The sequence below is a fragment of the Vicugna pacos genome, chromosome 9 (genome assembly GCF_048564905.1).
Source record: "Vicugna pacos chromosome 9, VicPac4, whole genome shotgun sequence".
Lineage (NCBI taxonomy): Eukaryota > Metazoa > Chordata > Mammalia > Artiodactyla > Camelidae > Vicugna > Vicugna pacos.
In genome coordinates, this window is record NC_132995.1 from 9,924,632 (window position 1) to 9,941,594 (window position 16,963).

The window sequence follows — 16,963 nt, forward strand, 5'->3', positions numbered from 1 at the left end:
TTTTCTCAGTCTCTGTCTCTGTCCCTCTCTGATGTCCCCTATCTGTCCATCTTTGGCCTCTTACTCTCTCACTATCTCTCCTTTCCTGTCTCCCTCTGTCTGTGTCTCTGTTTCTCTTGATCTCTCTCCCTCTTTGTCTCTACACCAGAGTCTCCTCTCCTCAGCCCCGGGAAGCCCCCGAAACCTGGGGGCCTCCCTGGGGACCCAGCAGACAGGTAGGAGCCAGGTGAGGCCCAGGTGAGTCACGAGGAGGAGGGACGTTCCTGCCGCTTTTCTGGGATGAAGCACGGCCCAGCCTCCTGCCTGCGCCCTCCTGTAACACGTCACTGGGCCTCACAAGTGTGTGTCACTTGTGTGTGTGTGAGAGAGAGAACGAGTCAGAGAGAGACATGGACAGAGAGACAGAAAGAGACGGAAAGAAGAAACAAAGATACAGAGATAGAGGGACAGAGAGGGAGTGGGACAGAGTCAGAACGAGAGACAGGGATGGAGAGAGACAAGGCAAGACAGAGACAAAGAAAAAGATCAAAACAGAGAGGGAAAAAAGACAGACAGACACAGACAGGGAGACAGATGGACGGATTTTGGGAGACCAGAGCAGCCTGGGTAGAGATGGGAGGGCTCCCAGACAGAGCTATCATTCTCTCAACAAGGAAGGAAATTGTGGCCCAGAGCAGTGAGGTCATCCTGCCCGAAAGTGGTTAGTGCCAGACCACACAGCTCCGTGTGTCTCCAGACCTGAACTTACCTTCCACTGAGAGACACCACCACCCACCCTAGACCCATTTCATAGCTGGAAAAAGGCAGGATCCAGGGAGTGAAGCCACCCGCCCAAGGCCCCCCAGGAGCAAGTGGGTGAGCTGAGTCTCAATCCACCTGGACCAACACCCCATCTTTCTCTCCCCCCACCTCATATGCATTAACATCCCCTTCAGTCTTCATGCCAGTCCCGGGAGGGGTCCCATTTTCCACATGAGGAAACTGAAGCTCGAGAAGGAGGGTATCTGTTGATATAGGGTGATCCAGCTAGGGGGTCAGCATGACAACTGCCATCCTCAGACTATGACTTCTCACTTCCCTGCACATCCCCCAGAGAGGAACTGCAGGGCCAGAGTCTAGCGTCGGGCACAACAATAATAGTGACGATGATTTTTTAAATTGAGCACGTACTATGTGGCAGGCGCCTCTTTTATGTCCCTAGCCCAACAGCCCTGGGAGGGAGGTACTGAGTTTTCCTTTCCAGATAATGGACTTGAGGCACAGAGAGGTTAAGTAACCTGCCCAAGGCCACACAGCTAATGAGTAGCTGAAATTTGAACCCTCACAGTCTGGTCCCAACCCCCACACTCTTAACCACTAAGCTATACTGCCTCTTAGAAGAGAGAATTTCTTTGGGATTTTTCTCACTTTATCTTAAAATGATTACCTTAAGGCTTTGATGAATTAGTAAGAATCACAGTTGTATAATCATTACCATAGTGTAGACAGAGCTATTGCTTATTCACTGCCTACCACTGTGTCCCTCCTGATTCTGTTGCAGTCACACTGGCCTCTCTGCTGTCCCTAGATCTCATCAGGTCCACTCCATGTCAGGGCCTTGGTACTGGCTATTTCCTCTCCCTAGAACTCTCCCTGGACCATCTGTCTGACTTCTTCCCTCACTACATTCAGTCTCTGCTCAAATGCCACCTCTTCAGGAAAGCCCTCCTGGATCACTTGGCTTAAAACCAACCTCGCCTCACTTGTACCCTTGCAGTAACTTCAATCTGGTTTGTTTTTCTGCATTTTACTTATCACTGCCTGACAGTGATAGATTACACAACGGGTATTTACTCCCTACTGTCACAGTCACAAGGGCAGGGATTTTGTTTCCTGCTGTGTTCCCAGCTCCTGGACCTGTGCCTGGCAGGTCCTCAGTAAATGTTGAAAGAATCTGTTGAGCCCTCCATATGGGCCAGTGACTGTTTCAGGCATTTAATTCAACTGCACTAAATTGCTCTGACTGATTAGAAGCATCTTGAGAGGGATAGACTATTCTATTGTTTGCACTTCATTTTCCTTGTTAAAAAGCTTATTCTGAATCTTTACAAACACAGAGGAGACAGGTAAGTTACTTTGATAAAATTGATACAGATATTTTGCTATTTTGCCTTTCTTTTTTCCTAAAGTGTTTTAAGGGAAAGGCAGACATCAATGACATTCAACCTCTAAATATTTCAATGAGCATCTGTAAAAAATACGAAAAATTTCCCTGCATAACCACAAAACCATCATAACAGCAATATCTATTTTTTGGCTAAAGTGTTTTAAGGTAAACTGGAGCCATTATATTATTTCATCCCCAAATATTTCAGCGTCTAAAGGATAAAGACATTTTCCCACACAACCACAATACCATTATCCCTCCTGACGAAACTAACGAAAGCCCTATATGATATAATAATCAGTCACAAATTTCTAGTGGGGAAGAGTTTTAATCCGAGGGCTGAGGTCCCTTGCCCATAGCAGGAAGACAGAACTGAAAATTTGCACCCAGGCAGTCTATGACAGAGGTGACCACGGCCAATATGAGTCAGAGAGGAGCCGCCCCCCCCCCCGCCACTCCAGGCTGGCCGCACCCTGAGAAGGAAGTTTTTGAGGAAGAAGGGAGGGTGCACGATAACCCACACATCTGGGGCTGACTCGTTCTTTCGCAAAATTTCTGGGAGGAGCCCTCAGGGCCACAAAACTGTCTCCTTCGTGGGGCCAGACTGAGAGGTGCCGGGAGACCACGGAGAGGAGCGGCCGCCGGACATGGGCCGCCCGCTGCTGCTGCTGCCGCTGCTGCTGTTGTCATTTCAGACCAGCATTCCAGGTAGGGGGTGGGGCCCGAGTCCCAGGGGACGGGGTCCGATGGCCCGGAAGGGAGTGGGGAGGGGAGGGGAGGAGAGCTCAGAGTCTGATGAGTTGGAGAAGGGCGCAGTCTCCAGGCCCCCTTTCCTCCAACTCAAATAATTCTCCTGCTGTCTGCAGCCCCACACGATACAGCACTTGGCACATAGCAGACATTCTTTAAGTAATAGTTGAGTGAAGGCACTTAACAACCACGATTTAATGAGTGCACTCTTTATTCTAGGCACTCTCCTAAGCGCCTTCCTTGCAATTTCGAACTGGGCAGGCGGAACAATTTAGCTCACAGAGAAGGAAACGGAGGCACAGAGAGGTGAACTAAGTGACCCGAGGTCACTGAGTAAGTGGGATTCTGACTCCGCAGAGGCTCCCACATCGCCCCTCACTATGTCTGATTCCGCCCCACCACCCCTCACCAACACACACACGGACACGCAGACACACTTGGAAGACAGAGCTCCTTATACAAAAGGGCTAACGAGAGTCAGGCTGAACGTGGCAGAGCCAGGCTCCGGGGACCCAAGCCTTGTCCTTCGAGGAGCCTTCCTTTACATTGTCCTCTAGCCGACATGGCCCTCTCACTCCCTTTCTCTGGAAAATGTAAAAAGGTTTGAAAAACGAAAGGAAATAGAGAAGGAACTGTCAGGGCGGGGCGGGAGGTGGGGGAAGGGGCTGGGTGGTTGGGTAATGAATAACTCGGAAAACTTTCCGGGCCGCGGGAGGCCAAGAACGAGTAATGACTCGGGAGGACTCTGAATTTGGAGTGGGGAAGGGACCACGGAGGAGCTCTGGTGCGCAGGAAAAGGCCTTGGGACAGGGCTAGTGGGCGGGGCTATAGCACTGGGGCGGAGATAGTGGGCGGGGTCAGAATATTGGCGTGGAGCCAATGGGCAGGGCTAATAGCTCGGGAACAGCTAGTGGGCGGGGCGAACACTGCTGAGGACGCCACTTTAGTTGGGGTTAGAATCTCCGCAGGGCTCATGGGCGGAGTTAGAAGTTTGGCGCGAACTACTGGGTGGCGACAGAACGCTGAGGGGAGGCCACCAAGGGGAGTAGAACCTGTGGGCATTAGCGGGGGGCACCGGGAACGAGGGTAGAAGGTAAAGATCGACTGGAGTAGGTGAGGATAGGACACCCCGAGGGGAGCTCACGAGGCGGAATAGACCGAGAGAGGGCAGGTGGGGTTGCGAAAAGGACCTAAATGGGAGCAGGGCTAAAACGTCCAGACCTGCAGAGATGGTGGGGATCGGCCTTTCGGGATAGGTCCTGCGCGCAGACAGGATCACGGGGAAAACGTGCAGGGGCAGGAAGTAGGAAGGACCTGTGGGCCGCGAAGGAACAGTAGGGTAGAAGGCGGAGATAGAACGTTGGTCTAAAGATAGACTGGAATTACAGCCCGCGGGAACCCAGCCTAGGAACCGAAGGGCGGGCAGAAGTGGAGTGTGAACCTGAGTGCACAGGGCCTGGAGGCCTGGTGCTGGTATCGGGGCTCCAGGGGGCGAGAGGCGGATCCTGGTGCGGAGCAATAACACCTGTCCTCTCCTCTCCTCTCTCTGCCCCAGCCTCCTGGGGCCTGCAGTGCATGCTGTGTAAAAGCAACGGGAATTGCAGGGTGGAAGAGTGTTCCCCCGGCCAGGACCTCTGCAGGACCACAGTCCTGCGCATACGGGAAGGTGAGCTCCCCGACTCCAGCGTGGCAGAGAATGCCGAGTGACCAAGAAATCTTACCTCACAAGTAATCAGGGAAATGCTCATGAAAAGGACAAGGAGACCCGTTTCACGCACACCAGATCGACAAGCACTTAAAAATCTGACAATACTGAGGTCGATGAGGATGTGGTGCTGCCAACCCTGCTATTAGGAGGGTAAACTGGTGCATCCACCAAACAGAGCGATGTGGCAATGTCTGGTACAGATAAAGATTAGCATACCCTACAGCCAGCTGCTGGACTGCTAGGAATATAGAGACCTCAAGCACCTTGGCCACTCGTGACCAGAGACACATGTATAAGAATGTTTTTTAGCAATAATGTTTGTGATATGGAAAACTGGAGACACCCTGAAGTCAGGCGTTAGCAGAGGAGAAACATGACGGTATAATCACACATTTTATACCCACAGCAGCTTAAATGAAGGAACTAGGGCTGCAGGTTAAACATAGATACTTCCCAAAAACAAAGTTGAGAGAGAAAAAAGCATGTTGCAGAATCTGATATCTTTTAATATAAATAGTATAGAGCAAAAAAAAGTAAACAATATACAAATAAACAATAGTATATACTGTTAAGTATACATGGTATGAGAATTACCTACACCTCTGGACAGGGCATAAGGGGAATGGGATTTGGGGAAGTAAGCAGGAGGCTTTAAGTATCTTTTAAATTTGGTATCTTGTTTTAAAAAAATCTGAAATAAATATAAGCAAAATGATAATATTTTATAAAGTTTGATGATGAATGCACAATATTTATTATATCATTCTTTAATACTTTTTGGTAAGCTTGAAGCATTTTCCTTTAAAGATTCCTATTTGAGGCATCTCCCGGCTAAGTTAACCAAGTTGGAAGGGAGGAGTTGATGGATCGTGAAGGTCCCAGGGATAGGGTTGTCACTAAGAGAAAGTAGGCTCCCAGTGTAGAGGGGTGAGGGAGAGGGTAGATAACTCTAGAAAAGACAGAGTTGGACTCAAGCTAGAGGAGAGGATTGGTAGGGGTCAGCCCTGGGAGTGGGTGACCTTATAACCAAGAGTGTCAGAGGCTGGTTGGGCCCAGAGGAGCCTCTGGAGTGACAAAGAGACTTCCCTCACAGGACATGAGGAGCTGGAGGTGGTGGAGAGAGGCTGTGCCCATCCAGAGAAAACCAACAGGACCATGAGCTATCGGATAGACATGCAGATCATCACCCTTACAGAGTCCATCTGTGGGTCAAACTTGTGTAACCGGCCCAAACCTAGTGAGTATGGCAGCCCTGGCCCTCCCCAACCGCAAACCATCTCCAACCCAGCCTCACCATCATCCTGATCCTGTCCCCAATCCTAGGCTACCCCAACCCCAACTCCATGCCTTACCCCACTACCAACTCCAACTCAAACCTTTCCTTATCCCAAACACATCTCCAGCCTGGCTCCATCCCCATCCTCGGCCCCAACTCAACCTCACTTCCAATCCCATCCCCAACTTCATTTTACTGTCAACATTCTCCAACTCATACCTGTCCTCCTTCCAAACACATCTCTAACCCCATCCCCTAATCAACCCCACCTCATCTCAGACTGTCCCCAATCCCTCTCCCAACTGCAAACTCACCTCCATCCCTAATCCTATCCCATCCCATATGTGTTTTACGTGTGTGTGTGGTTGTTATGCGTAAGAGGCAACACCTGCCTTTAAGAAGCTACACACACACACACATACATACACTCAAAAGGTAAGTGAGGTATCTCACTGATGTTTTGCCATCTAATTTTTTCATGGGGCAGGAGATGGTTCAGGCAGTAGGTGCTTAGTTTCTTGATCCCTTAAGAAGGGACCAAGATACAAAGACCAGAGAGATACCAGCGACTGAAAGTCCTTAAGGGAAGTGAAAAAAGGAGGGAATCAGACAGGGTGCTGTGGGCTTGGGAAGTCCCCGGGAATACACGATCCTTGAGTTGGGTGGCGAAAAATGATGTCAAGAAAGTTCACAAAGCCTTTGATTGTTTCATGGATTTAGGCTCTGGTCAGTTTAAGAAAAAGACTTCAAAAGGCTCAAATGTCCCCAAATTCTCACAAGAGAGGAAGGATGGGGAAAGAATGGGCCCTTGTTGCCTGGTCAGGCTGCGATTCCTCTTTCTGGCCCTAGTGAGGAAGGAAATAGGTGAGAAAGCCATTCTCGTCACAATGACGTCAGTAAGCGGAGGGACTTCATCTGTGCTGGGGTTTTGTTTGTTCCTCATCCCGCCTGACTCTGTTTGATTCTCATTCATCCTGACCTCAAACTTTCATTTGTTGATGGGGACTGATTCAGACGTTTGTTTTCAAGGAAGTGACAAGAGAGAGGATGCCAGCTTCCTCTCCCTGTTAGATGTGCTGAAGGAAAGCACTAACATTGAGTCTAAGTAATACTTGTAACCAGAGATCATAGTCCAAATATTTAACAGTCCTGGTCATTGCAGAAGGCATTGACCAAGCAGAACAGGCTCCCCTGGAGCCTCCTGCTGGGTCTGGTGTGGGTCTCAGGGACATGTGGGTTCTAAAGAGAGTTGGGTGTGGTCAAGGGTCCACCAAGGAGCTTGGGCAGCAGCTGTTAATTCAGTAATTTAACAACTGATAAACCTATATCAGCCCCATTTCTAATGCCATCGTACCCTGCTTGTGGTGACTAGAAGGTTGGTTAAACCGCATCCTGCCCTTATGCGATACTGAGAACACAGCAAGACCAAGGCAGCCTTGGGCCCCATGGTCCACTGTGTTTTTGGGTATGTGTGTGGGGGGAGGGTGGTGGTAACAGACTCATCACCAGACAGTGACTGCCCAGATGATTCAGAGCTGGGATAGGGGAGCACAGGCAAAGGAGTCAGGACCATGATCAGAGAAACAGACCAGAAAGGTCAGAGATGTAACAGGGAAGCACAGTTCAGGGCTGAGATAGGAGAAACAGAGGCCGAAGTGATCAGGGCTGAGATGAGTGAAGAGTAAGGGCTGTGGACCCTAGAGGAGATACTTGATTCAGGTCAGGGAAGGTTTCCTACAGGAAGCATCAGCTAACCTAGATCTTGAGGGATGAGTAGGAGTCAGACTGGTCAAAAGACAAGGGAAAGGATTTTTCAGATGGAGGGAGCAACAGATACAGAGGCCCAGAGGTGGGTGAAAGTAGCATGGCTGGAGGAAGGGAAAGATGGGACAAGAGGAACTGATGAAATTGGCGAGGTCACATTACATAGGACCTTCTAGGCTGTGGTGGGAAATAGAGATTTTATCTGGGGAACAGTGGGAGGTCATGAAAGGGTTTAAGTAGAGTGTGCCAAGATCTGGTTTGTATTTTTGAGCAAATTATTCTGACCTCTGAGTGGAAGGTAGATTGCAGGGAAGCAATGATGGAAAGCGGGTAAATGAGAGAGGACCAACTTGGAGGTAGGTGAGGTTGTCCAGATAAAGAAAAAAGTGTCCACTGTGCCCATGGAGAGAAGTGCAAGGATTTAAGGGCTATTTACAAAGCAGGACTTTGCGATGGATTAGACGTAAGGAGTTGGTTTGCAGTTCTGGTCATGTGGAGTCACTTGTATCACACCAACCCCCTTGCCAATAACAGCTATAAACCCTGGACAAACTATAAACAATTTTTTTTTGGTTGGGGAGGTAATTAGTTTGTTTTTTTTAACGGAGGTACTGGGGATTGAACCCAGGAACTCATGCCTGCTAAGCACGCACTCTACCACTGAGCTATACCCTCCCCTGCCTCCCCATAAACAATTATTGAAGTAACTCAAGAGCAGCAAATGAAGAAAGGAAGTGGAGGTGCTCCAATCTTTGAAATAAGGGAAGCACAGAAGTTGAATTCCACAGACAAGCTGGCTTTTTCCTTGAGTGCACTTTCCAGCTCTCTGCTGTGGAAGGGAAATAGAACACAAATAGAAAACGATCGTTGCTAGACTGAGAAGGCAGAGGTTGGAGTCTGGGGCTGCCAGAGTGTCTGGAAAAATGAGAAGTAAAATCCTAGAATGCATGGCACCACAGGAAAGGGAGTCCCCAAATCTGCAAATTTCCTTCAGTGCGTTGGCAAGCTGTACATGCATAGGGTGAGACTCCAAGAAACTCTACAGAAAATAGTCTCTGGGAAGCTACAGAACTGAGCAGAGACTCCAGCAGGCATATGATGCTGGGGGAACGAAGTTGCCAAGTTGGAAAGAGAGGTCTCAGGCTTCCCTCTGAGACCACATGCTAGGAGTTAGGGCAAAACTGAAATAGACCAGACCCCAAAATGCCTACATCTGATCTTCGACAGGAAGAAAACTGAATCCTCTTTGGAAGAAGATAACATCATTTAGAGCCGTGACAAATTATCATCTATGTCTGGCATCTAATCAAAACGTACAAGATATCCTGAAGAAAATAGAAAGAACCAGCTGACCAGAAACCAAGAGAAAAATCCCACAGTAAAAACAGACATATCATGAATCAGATATTGGAGTTACTAAACAGGGAACTTTAAAATAGCAATGATCAACATAATCAAGAAAACAGAGGAAAGGATAATTTTTAGTGGATATCTGGAATCCATTTTTAAGATGAGTCAAACAGGAAACAGAGAACAGTGACTAAAATTAAGAACTCAATAGATGGGCTTCGTGGAGATGAGAAACAGCCAAGCAAAAGGATTACAGAACTTGAAGACAGGGAAGTGGGAGTATTCAGACTGATGCCTAGATATGGAGGATCAAAGAGTCTGCCAGGTTTCTACCCTGAGGGACTGGATGAGACCATCTCAGAGATGTGGAATTCAGGAGAAGGAGCGATTTGGAGAAGATGGAGAGTCCCATTTGGGGCATACAGAGATTCAGGTGTTTGACGGATGGCCAGGAGACCTCCAGGAGGCACTTGGGGGTACAGGTGTGGGGATGTGAAGGCTGCCATTTTGGCAATAATGGTAATTCATGCTTCCATTTTCATGGGAGTTCACATGAGAGGACATGGGTTGTTGGCCTTTCAGTTATTCTTCTTTTGGGGATGGTTGGTGAGAAAGATTTGGCTTTGGCTATAAATGATTCACCGAATTACAGCTGCTGGCCTGCCAGTTGAGAGCCTTGGCTGAGACAGCCCTCTAATTTCTCTAAGACTTGGCCCAAACTCAACTTGGACATCTGGGGTCAGGAAGGGGAGGGCATGCCAGGCTTTAGAGCAGTGTGAGCCAAGATCTGGGCAGAGGAATGACTGGTGTTTCCAGGGAAAATTAACTCTTAATCCACTTGGCCTGGATTGGGAGGTCTGTGTGAGAGGCAAAGTTATCACAGCTCCATCACATGAAGCTTTGACCTCTGACACAATTGGGTAGTGTTTTAATTATCTATTGCCACATTACAGATTGCCTTAAAACTTTAAAAAAAAGCATTATTTCACTAAGTTTTTGAAGGTCAAGAATCTGGGAGTGGTTTAGCTAGGCAGTTCTGGATCTTTCATGAGGTTGTAGTCAGAGTTTGACAGTGGGCTGCAGTCATCTGAATGTGCCCAAGGTAGTGTCTCTCACGTGGATGATCTGCTCCCATGGCTTTGGCCAAGGCCTCTGTTCTTCACCACGTAGACCTCACGGTGGGGCTGCTTCAGTGTCCTTACAACATGGCAGCAGCTGGTCTCCCCCAGAGCAAGTGATTGAAGAGCAAGTGATTGAAGAGAGAGCCACGCAGAAGTGGTGATGTCTTACATGATCTAGCGCAGAAGTCACACACGTCATATCCACAATATCCTATTAGTTCCACAGGTCTGGTCAGCTCTATTCTTTTTTTGTTTTTAATTTATTAAGCAGCTATTTTATTTTATTTGGGGGGTTTTGGGGGGACTAATTAGGTTTTTTAAATTAATTTTTTAGTGGAGGTACTGGGGATTGAACCCAGGACCTTGTGCATGCTAAGCACACACTCTGCCACTGAGCTATACCCTCCCCTGAGCTCTATTATTTATTGGAAGGGACTACACAAAGGCACAGGTATAAGGAAGCAGGGATCATTGGGGGCCATCTTGGAGGCTGGCTATCTCAGGGAACAACATAAGGAATTGTTCATTCATTCATTCATTCATTTAACAAATATTTATTGAAGATCTTCTCTGGCCCTGGCCCCTCTGCTGGGTCATGTTGGGACATAGTAGTGACCAAGACAGCCCTGGTCCTACCCTCCTGGGATGGGCTCCAGTAAGGGAAACAGACTTGGCACCAGACAGGGATGATCCAGAATGGGCAGGGCTGGAAATGGGGAGCCCAGTAGGGCACCTGATACAGCCTGGGAGGTTGAGGAGGGCTTCTTGGAGGAGGTGAAATTGGAGAAGATGACCCCTGAAGAATGAGTAGGAGATAGGGAGAGTGTTCTAGGCAAAGGCAACAGCAGATGCAAAGGCTGGATGACACGCAGCAGATACACTCGGGGACTGAGGGAAGTCGGTGTGGAGCAGAGTCTGAGGGGGTAGTGGAGGTAGATGAGGCAGTAAAGGTGGCCAGGACCCAGCCTTTGATGGGCCTTGAATGCTGCACTGGGTTTCTTGGATTTAATTCTGAGAGCACTGGGGACCCATGGAGGGGTTTTGAGCAGAGGAGAAGCAGGGTTGGATTTGAGTATTAGAAGCATCCTTCTAGGGCCATGTGGGATGCTCTGGGGTGGGAAGGGCAAGAATGGAAACCAGGAGGCCAGAGAGGAAGCTGGTTTTGAAGGAGGTCTGACCTGATGATGAAGCTGGAAAGGAGGGGATGGATTCTAGAAAGTTTCAGGAGATGGAGTGGGCGGAACTTGATGACTGGCTGAAGGGTGAGATAAGGAGGAACTGATACTGAGGGAGCTGGGTCTCTAGGGCTCTTCCCCAGAGTCTCACCCTCCTGCTCCTCCCCAAACAGGTCGGCCTCCTATCTTTCCTCGAAGGCATTACCTCGAATGTGCTTCCTGTGCCTCATCAGACCTGAGCTGTGAGAGGGGCTGGGACCAGAGCCTGCAGTGCCACAACCCTGGAGAACAGTGCCTGGAGGTGGTAACTCACCGGAGCCTAGAAGGTGAGTCCCAACTTGCCAATCCACGCCTCCCTGCTTTGCTCCTCCCCAAGGCTGCACTAAACAACCCCAAAAGAACAGGGATTTAAGCAAGGTACAAAGTTAGTACTCACACAAAAGATCCAGTGATAGGAAGTCCAGGGCCACTAGGACCGTTCCACAGTCACCAGGAATCCAGGTGCCTTCTCATTTCTTACATATTGCTTCCATTCTCAAGATTGCCTCATAGTCCAAGATGGCTGCTGGAACTCGAGGTCTCAAGACCAAGTTCCAGGAAAGAGGAAGAGGAAAAGAAGGGGCAAAAAAGGGGCACACCTCCTTTTGTAACGATTCTCCTTTCTGTAAGTCCCATAAAATTTTTCTACTGTAGATCACACTGACCAGAATTTAGCCACATGGCTACACCTATGGAGGCTGAAAATTGCATCTTTTGGCTGGAATATATGGCTGCCCCAAAGAAAATGAGGGTCTTACAATGAAGAATGAAGCAGAGGACAGACAGTCAACTGCTGCAGTGGGCAAATCCAGTCTCAGCCCACATTAGCAATCTGACCACCTCCTCTGTCCCCTACAGAGAGTCCAAGGGATGAGCGCCACACCCGGGGCTGCGGCAACCTTCCAGGCTGCCCAGGCCCAACCGGCTTCCACAACAACCACACCTTCCACTTCCTGCGGTGCTGCAACACCACAAAATGCAATGGGGGCCCAGGTAAGAGTCAGGGGATCCCCAGGATCGGGGCGAGGAGGTATGCTCAGGCTGACTGTGGCTCGCTGGCAGGCAAACCCTCCTCTCTGTTTCCTTCTCTGAAAAATGGACCTATCAAGCCCTCCCTCAAAGAAGGATTCTGTGAGAAATTCAATGAAACTAGCAAATCTTCATGAAGACCTGCATCCTCTTTTATGCTCCTACATCCTCTTCAGTCCTTCCACGGCTCACCACCTGGTCCAAGCCACCATGGCCTCCCACCTAGATTGCTGCAATGACCTCCTTGCTGGTCTTCCTGCTGCCTCTCCTGCAATGTTCAACACAGCTGCAAGAGTGGTTTTTTTTAATGTAAATCAGATCATGTCACTCTCCTTCCGCAAACACTTCAATGACTTCCCCTTGCTTTTAGAATGAAACTCAAAGGCTCTCCTAGACCCTATGTCTGCCTCATGGTCTTCATCTCATTTCTACAACTGCCAAATTCCATCCTGCCTCATGGCCTTTGCACATGCAGTACCCTGACACACAATCTTCCCCAGGAGTTCACCTGACTGGCTCCTTCTCATTTGTTGAGTCTCAGCTTTAAAGCGTCATCCTCAGGGAAAACTTCCCTATCTCTGCCCTCCAGTATCATCTAGATCATTTGTGTTACTCTGTCTCTGTAAACCAGTACTGTCCAACAGAACTCTCCACGGTGATGGAAAGGTTCTATATCTGTACTGTCCAATATGGCAGCCCTGGCCACCTGTGAGTACTGATTTCAATTTAAATGTAAACAACCACATGGGGCTGGTGGCTATCATATTGGACAGTGTAGCTCTAAATTGTAAGTCCTCTGAGGGCGGGGACTGTTTTGTCTTACCCAGTACCTGGATAGATACGGGTGAGTGGGGAGCTGGAAGTTGGGATTTCTCTCACAGGCCCTAGAGAACCCTCCAAAGAGGGTGATGTTCAAATGCCTGACCACAAGGGGGCTGCACGACATCGCGCGCGGGCTGGGGAGGTAACGCTGTGAACCCTCTGTGCTAATTTCCGTGGTTTCTGGGTCACTTGTCTTCTCCCAAGTCCTGGAGCTTCAAAACCTGCCACTGAATGGTTTCCAGTGTTACAGCTGTGAGGGGAATAGCACCCATGGATGTTCCTCCGAAGAGTCTTCCCTCACTGAATGCCGAGGTCCCATGAATCAATGTCTGGAAGCCACAGGCACTAATGGTGAGGCCCTTTAAGAGGCTGGGAGAGGATGCTTAGTGGAGGGGCGGGGGTTCTGCAAGAGGTTAACTTCCCGTTAAGCTGGACTTAATTGAGGTGGACCTTCCTGTTGGAAAAGGTAGGACTTCTTTCAGGAGGGTGCAAAGAGTAGTAAGGAATTAGGACTTGTTCATTGGAAAATGGTCATTTTGGCCACAGAGATGCGGACTTCTCGGGGGTGGGGCTTCCCCTAGGTGGGCGGGCCTTCCTGCGGACTTGGTGGGATTCCATCCCACGAAGTCCTGGGCGGATTCTAATATTCCAGGGGTTCTCAAGCTTTTGGGTCTCAAAATGCTTTCGTGCTCTTAAAAATTATTGTTTGTGTCAGTTATATCGATAAATATTTACTGTATTCGAAATTAAAACTGAGAGATTTTGAAAGATGTATTTATTCATTTTAAAGAACAATTGAAAACTCATTGCATGAGAGCGTAACATATTTTTATGGGGGTTGGGGGAAGATATTTTCCAAAATAAAAAAAACTGAACGAGAAGACTGGCATTGTTCTGCCATGTTGCAATCTCTTTAACATCTGGCTCAATAGAAGACAGCTGGATTCTCCTGTCTGCTTCTCATATCTTGTCTGTTGCAAGATCGCGTGTCTTGAGGTTTCTGGGAAACCTATTGTACACTTGTGAGAGCAAAAAAAGCCATATGACGTTTTAGTATTATTATGAGAATACTTTTGACTTCGCAGATCCCCTGGAAGGGGCAGAGGGAACCCCAGGGGGTCCCGGGACCACACTTAGAACTGTTGCTTTCTCGGGGCAGCATTCACAAGGTGGCAAGTCGCCCAGGGATTCCAGGCCAGGCCCGAGAGCTGGGAGCCTCACACGATCTTCTCTCTCCTCAGGGCTGGGGAACCCAAGCTACACCATAAGAGGTTGTGCAGCCCCCTCCTGGTGCCAAGACCTCCAGGTGGCTGAAGCCTTCGGCCTCACCCATGTCAACGTCTCATGCTGTACTGGAAATGGCTGTAACAATCCAGCCCTGGACATCCAGCCCCGCATTGGGGGCGCCCACCGGTCTGGCCCCGCTCACCTCAACCTCATTGTCATCCTGCTTGTGACCGCCCGACTTTGGGGAGGCGTTCTCCTCTGGACCTGAACCCCACATTCCTCCTGCCCTGGCTGGATCCAGGGGTCCCCTTTGCTCTTCCCTCAGCTCCCATCCAAGCAGACTTGCTGTGTGACCTCAGGCCAGTATGCTGCCCTCTCTGGGCCTTAGTTTTCCCAGCTGTCAAAACCCCTATCTCATAGAGCTGTGAGAACCAGAGGAGAAAAGCTAGAGAAGGCTGCGGGCCAGCAGGTGAGAGCTCTTGTGATAATTAATATTGTTGCCACTATCGTTATTATTAATTAATATTTGTTTTATTTAATGTTTTATACTTAAATAAAGTTTTTTGTACCAGTGAACAAGGCCAGATCTACCCTTTTCCATAGACAATGAATGAATGGCACCTTTCCTCAGGCTCCTAGAATTAGGGGTCACATTGTAGGACCCAGACATTCAAGGCCCCAGCTTTGGAAGCTACCCCATGTAAGTTTCTGCCCTAAGCTGTTCCCACCTCTATTTCTGGGCTCCAGATGCAACCTTCCAACTCACTCATCCAAGCACTAATCTTCTAGTCTCTTCTCCCAAACTCCAAAGGTCAAGACTACTTTGTTCTAAGGAGATGTGACTGCATTTCCTGGGGGGCTCTGAGACAGGAGATCAAATAGGACATAACCCCTGGATGCCCTGCAACGGGGAGTAAGGATAGAACTACATTTCCCTGCTGCTCTGGGGGCAAGAGATAAAGGCTGGGCTGTATTTCCTAGGATGCTCTCAGACTGACTGAGAAAAGGACAGAACTAGCATTTCAATGGCACTCTTTGAGCGCAACATTGAAGAATGGGTGTTTCCCATGATTTGCTGAGGCAAACCCACAGAGACAAAAAAAAAAATACGTTCCCATAAGCCCAATGGCATATGAAGAAAAAGAACATTTTCCATGGTATTTGGGGGCTGATGAGGGACAACGTTTCTTTTTAGGATCTCCTCCAAACAACAGCCCCCAACTGTCATTGTGGTAGCTTAAAAAGGTGGGGTCGATATCTCCACCTCTTGAACATGAGGGGTTCTGTGACTGCTTTGGCCAATAGAATGTGGTGGAAGTTATGCGACGCCATGTTCTGGGCCCAGGCTTTAAGAAACTGTCCAGCTCTGGGGGAAGCCAGCTGCCACATCAGAGTCTTTCTGCCCTGCTCTGAGGACACCCAAGCTACTTGTGCACGGACGCCCACTGGAGAGAGAGCCTGAGATGTTCCAGCCATCTCAGCCCAGGCACCCGCCAAGTGGGCGCAGGAGCAACCCTGAACATGGCAACCTCGGCAGATGTAACGTGCAGGAGACCCAGGAAACCCAACTGTTCTCATTTCCTGCAGTCGCCATGATAAATTACTGCCAACTTACAGATGAGGTGGCTTCAAACAACAGAAATTTATTCTCTCAGACTTCTGGATGCTAGAAGTCCGAAATCAAGGTGTTGGCAGAGCCATGCTCCTTCTAAAATCTCTGGGGAAGAATCCTTCCTGGCCTCTTCCTCGCTTCCGGGGGTTTTGCCGATGGTCCTTGGTGGTCCTTGTCTTGTGACTGCATCACTCCAGTCTCCACCTGTGTCATCATGTGGCCTTCTTTTCTGTGAATATGGCTATGTGTCTCCAAATCTCTCTCCCCTTATCAGGATACCAGCATTGGATTTAGGGGCCCACCCTAATCCAGTAGGACCTCAACTGTTTTTTTTTAATGGAGGTACTGGGGGTTGAACCAGGACCTCATGCATGCTAAGCACGCAGTCTACCACTGAGCTATACTACCCTCCTCAGTATGACCTCATCTTATTCACATCTGCAAAGACCCTACCTAGTTCCACATAAGGTCACATTCATAGAACCTGGGTGTTAGGGTTTTAACATATATTTTGGGGAGACACAATTCAACCTGCAACATCAGGCAACAGCCAGAACCAAGGTTTCAGATCTGTGGCCCCAGATGAATCAGCCTGTCCATCTCCAGCTGTTGAAGGCAGCCCATTTTAGCCCCAGTCCATTGTGGAGCAGATAGGCACTGATCCCACTGTGCCTCGCTCAAATTCCCAACCCACAGAATCACAAAGTAAAGAGGTTATGGTTTTACAAGGTGGAGTTTGGGGGTATTTTGTTATGCTGCAGTGGTTGGCTGGAACAGTCACTTGCTTGTGGGGTTTTTTTGGCTAATTTTCCCCACTATAATCTCCATACAGGGCAGGGCCTTTCATTTGCTCACTACTGTATTCCCAGTACCTAGAATAGTGCCCAGGATACATCAGGTGACACAGAAAGGAAGGAGGGAAGGAAGGAAAGAACACATCTCCC

General features: G+C 48.9%; 1 protein-coding gene across 2 annotated transcripts; it reads left to right on the forward strand.

Annotated features, from left to right (window-relative positions):
* Positions 1–2,639: 2,639 nt before the first annotated feature.
* PLAUR (plasminogen activator, urokinase receptor) lies at positions 2,640–14,988 on the forward strand. 2 transcript variants are annotated; one of them, XM_006208589.4, is made up of 7 exons: positions 2,640–2,854; positions 4,452–4,562; positions 5,698–5,841; positions 11,464–11,616; positions 12,188–12,322; positions 13,385–13,531; positions 14,422–14,988. In XM_006208589.4, exons 1-7 carry the CDS (start codon positions 2,794–2,796, stop codon positions 14,673–14,675), a joined length of 1,005 nt encoding a protein of 334 aa, XP_006208651.1. In that variant the 5' UTR covers positions 2,640–2,793; the 3' UTR covers positions 14,676–14,988. The 2 variants fall into 2 exon arrangements, with proteins under 2 accessions (XP_006208651.1, XP_072823045.1); XM_072966944.1 differs by lacking the exon at positions 2,640–2,854 and adding an exon at positions 3,681–4,009.
* Positions 14,989–16,963: the final 1,975 nt, after the last annotated feature.

What these genes read in the sequence shown, in the direction of transcription:
- PLAUR (XM_006208589.4), top strand. Translation starts at nt 2,794, where the DNA reads ATGGGCCGCCCGCTGCTGCTGCTGCCGCTGCTGCTGTTGTCATTTCAG. An exon ending in ATTTCAGACCAGCATTCCAG is followed by an intron (nt 2,855 to 4,451) that starts GTAGGGGGTGGG and finishes TCTCTGCCCCAG; the next exon opens with CCTCCTGGGGCCTGCAGTGC. An exon ending in GGAAGCCACAGGCACTAATG is followed by an intron (nt 13,532 to 14,421) that starts GTGAGGCCCTTT and finishes CTCTCTCCTCAG; the next exon opens with GGCTGGGGAACCCAAGCTAC.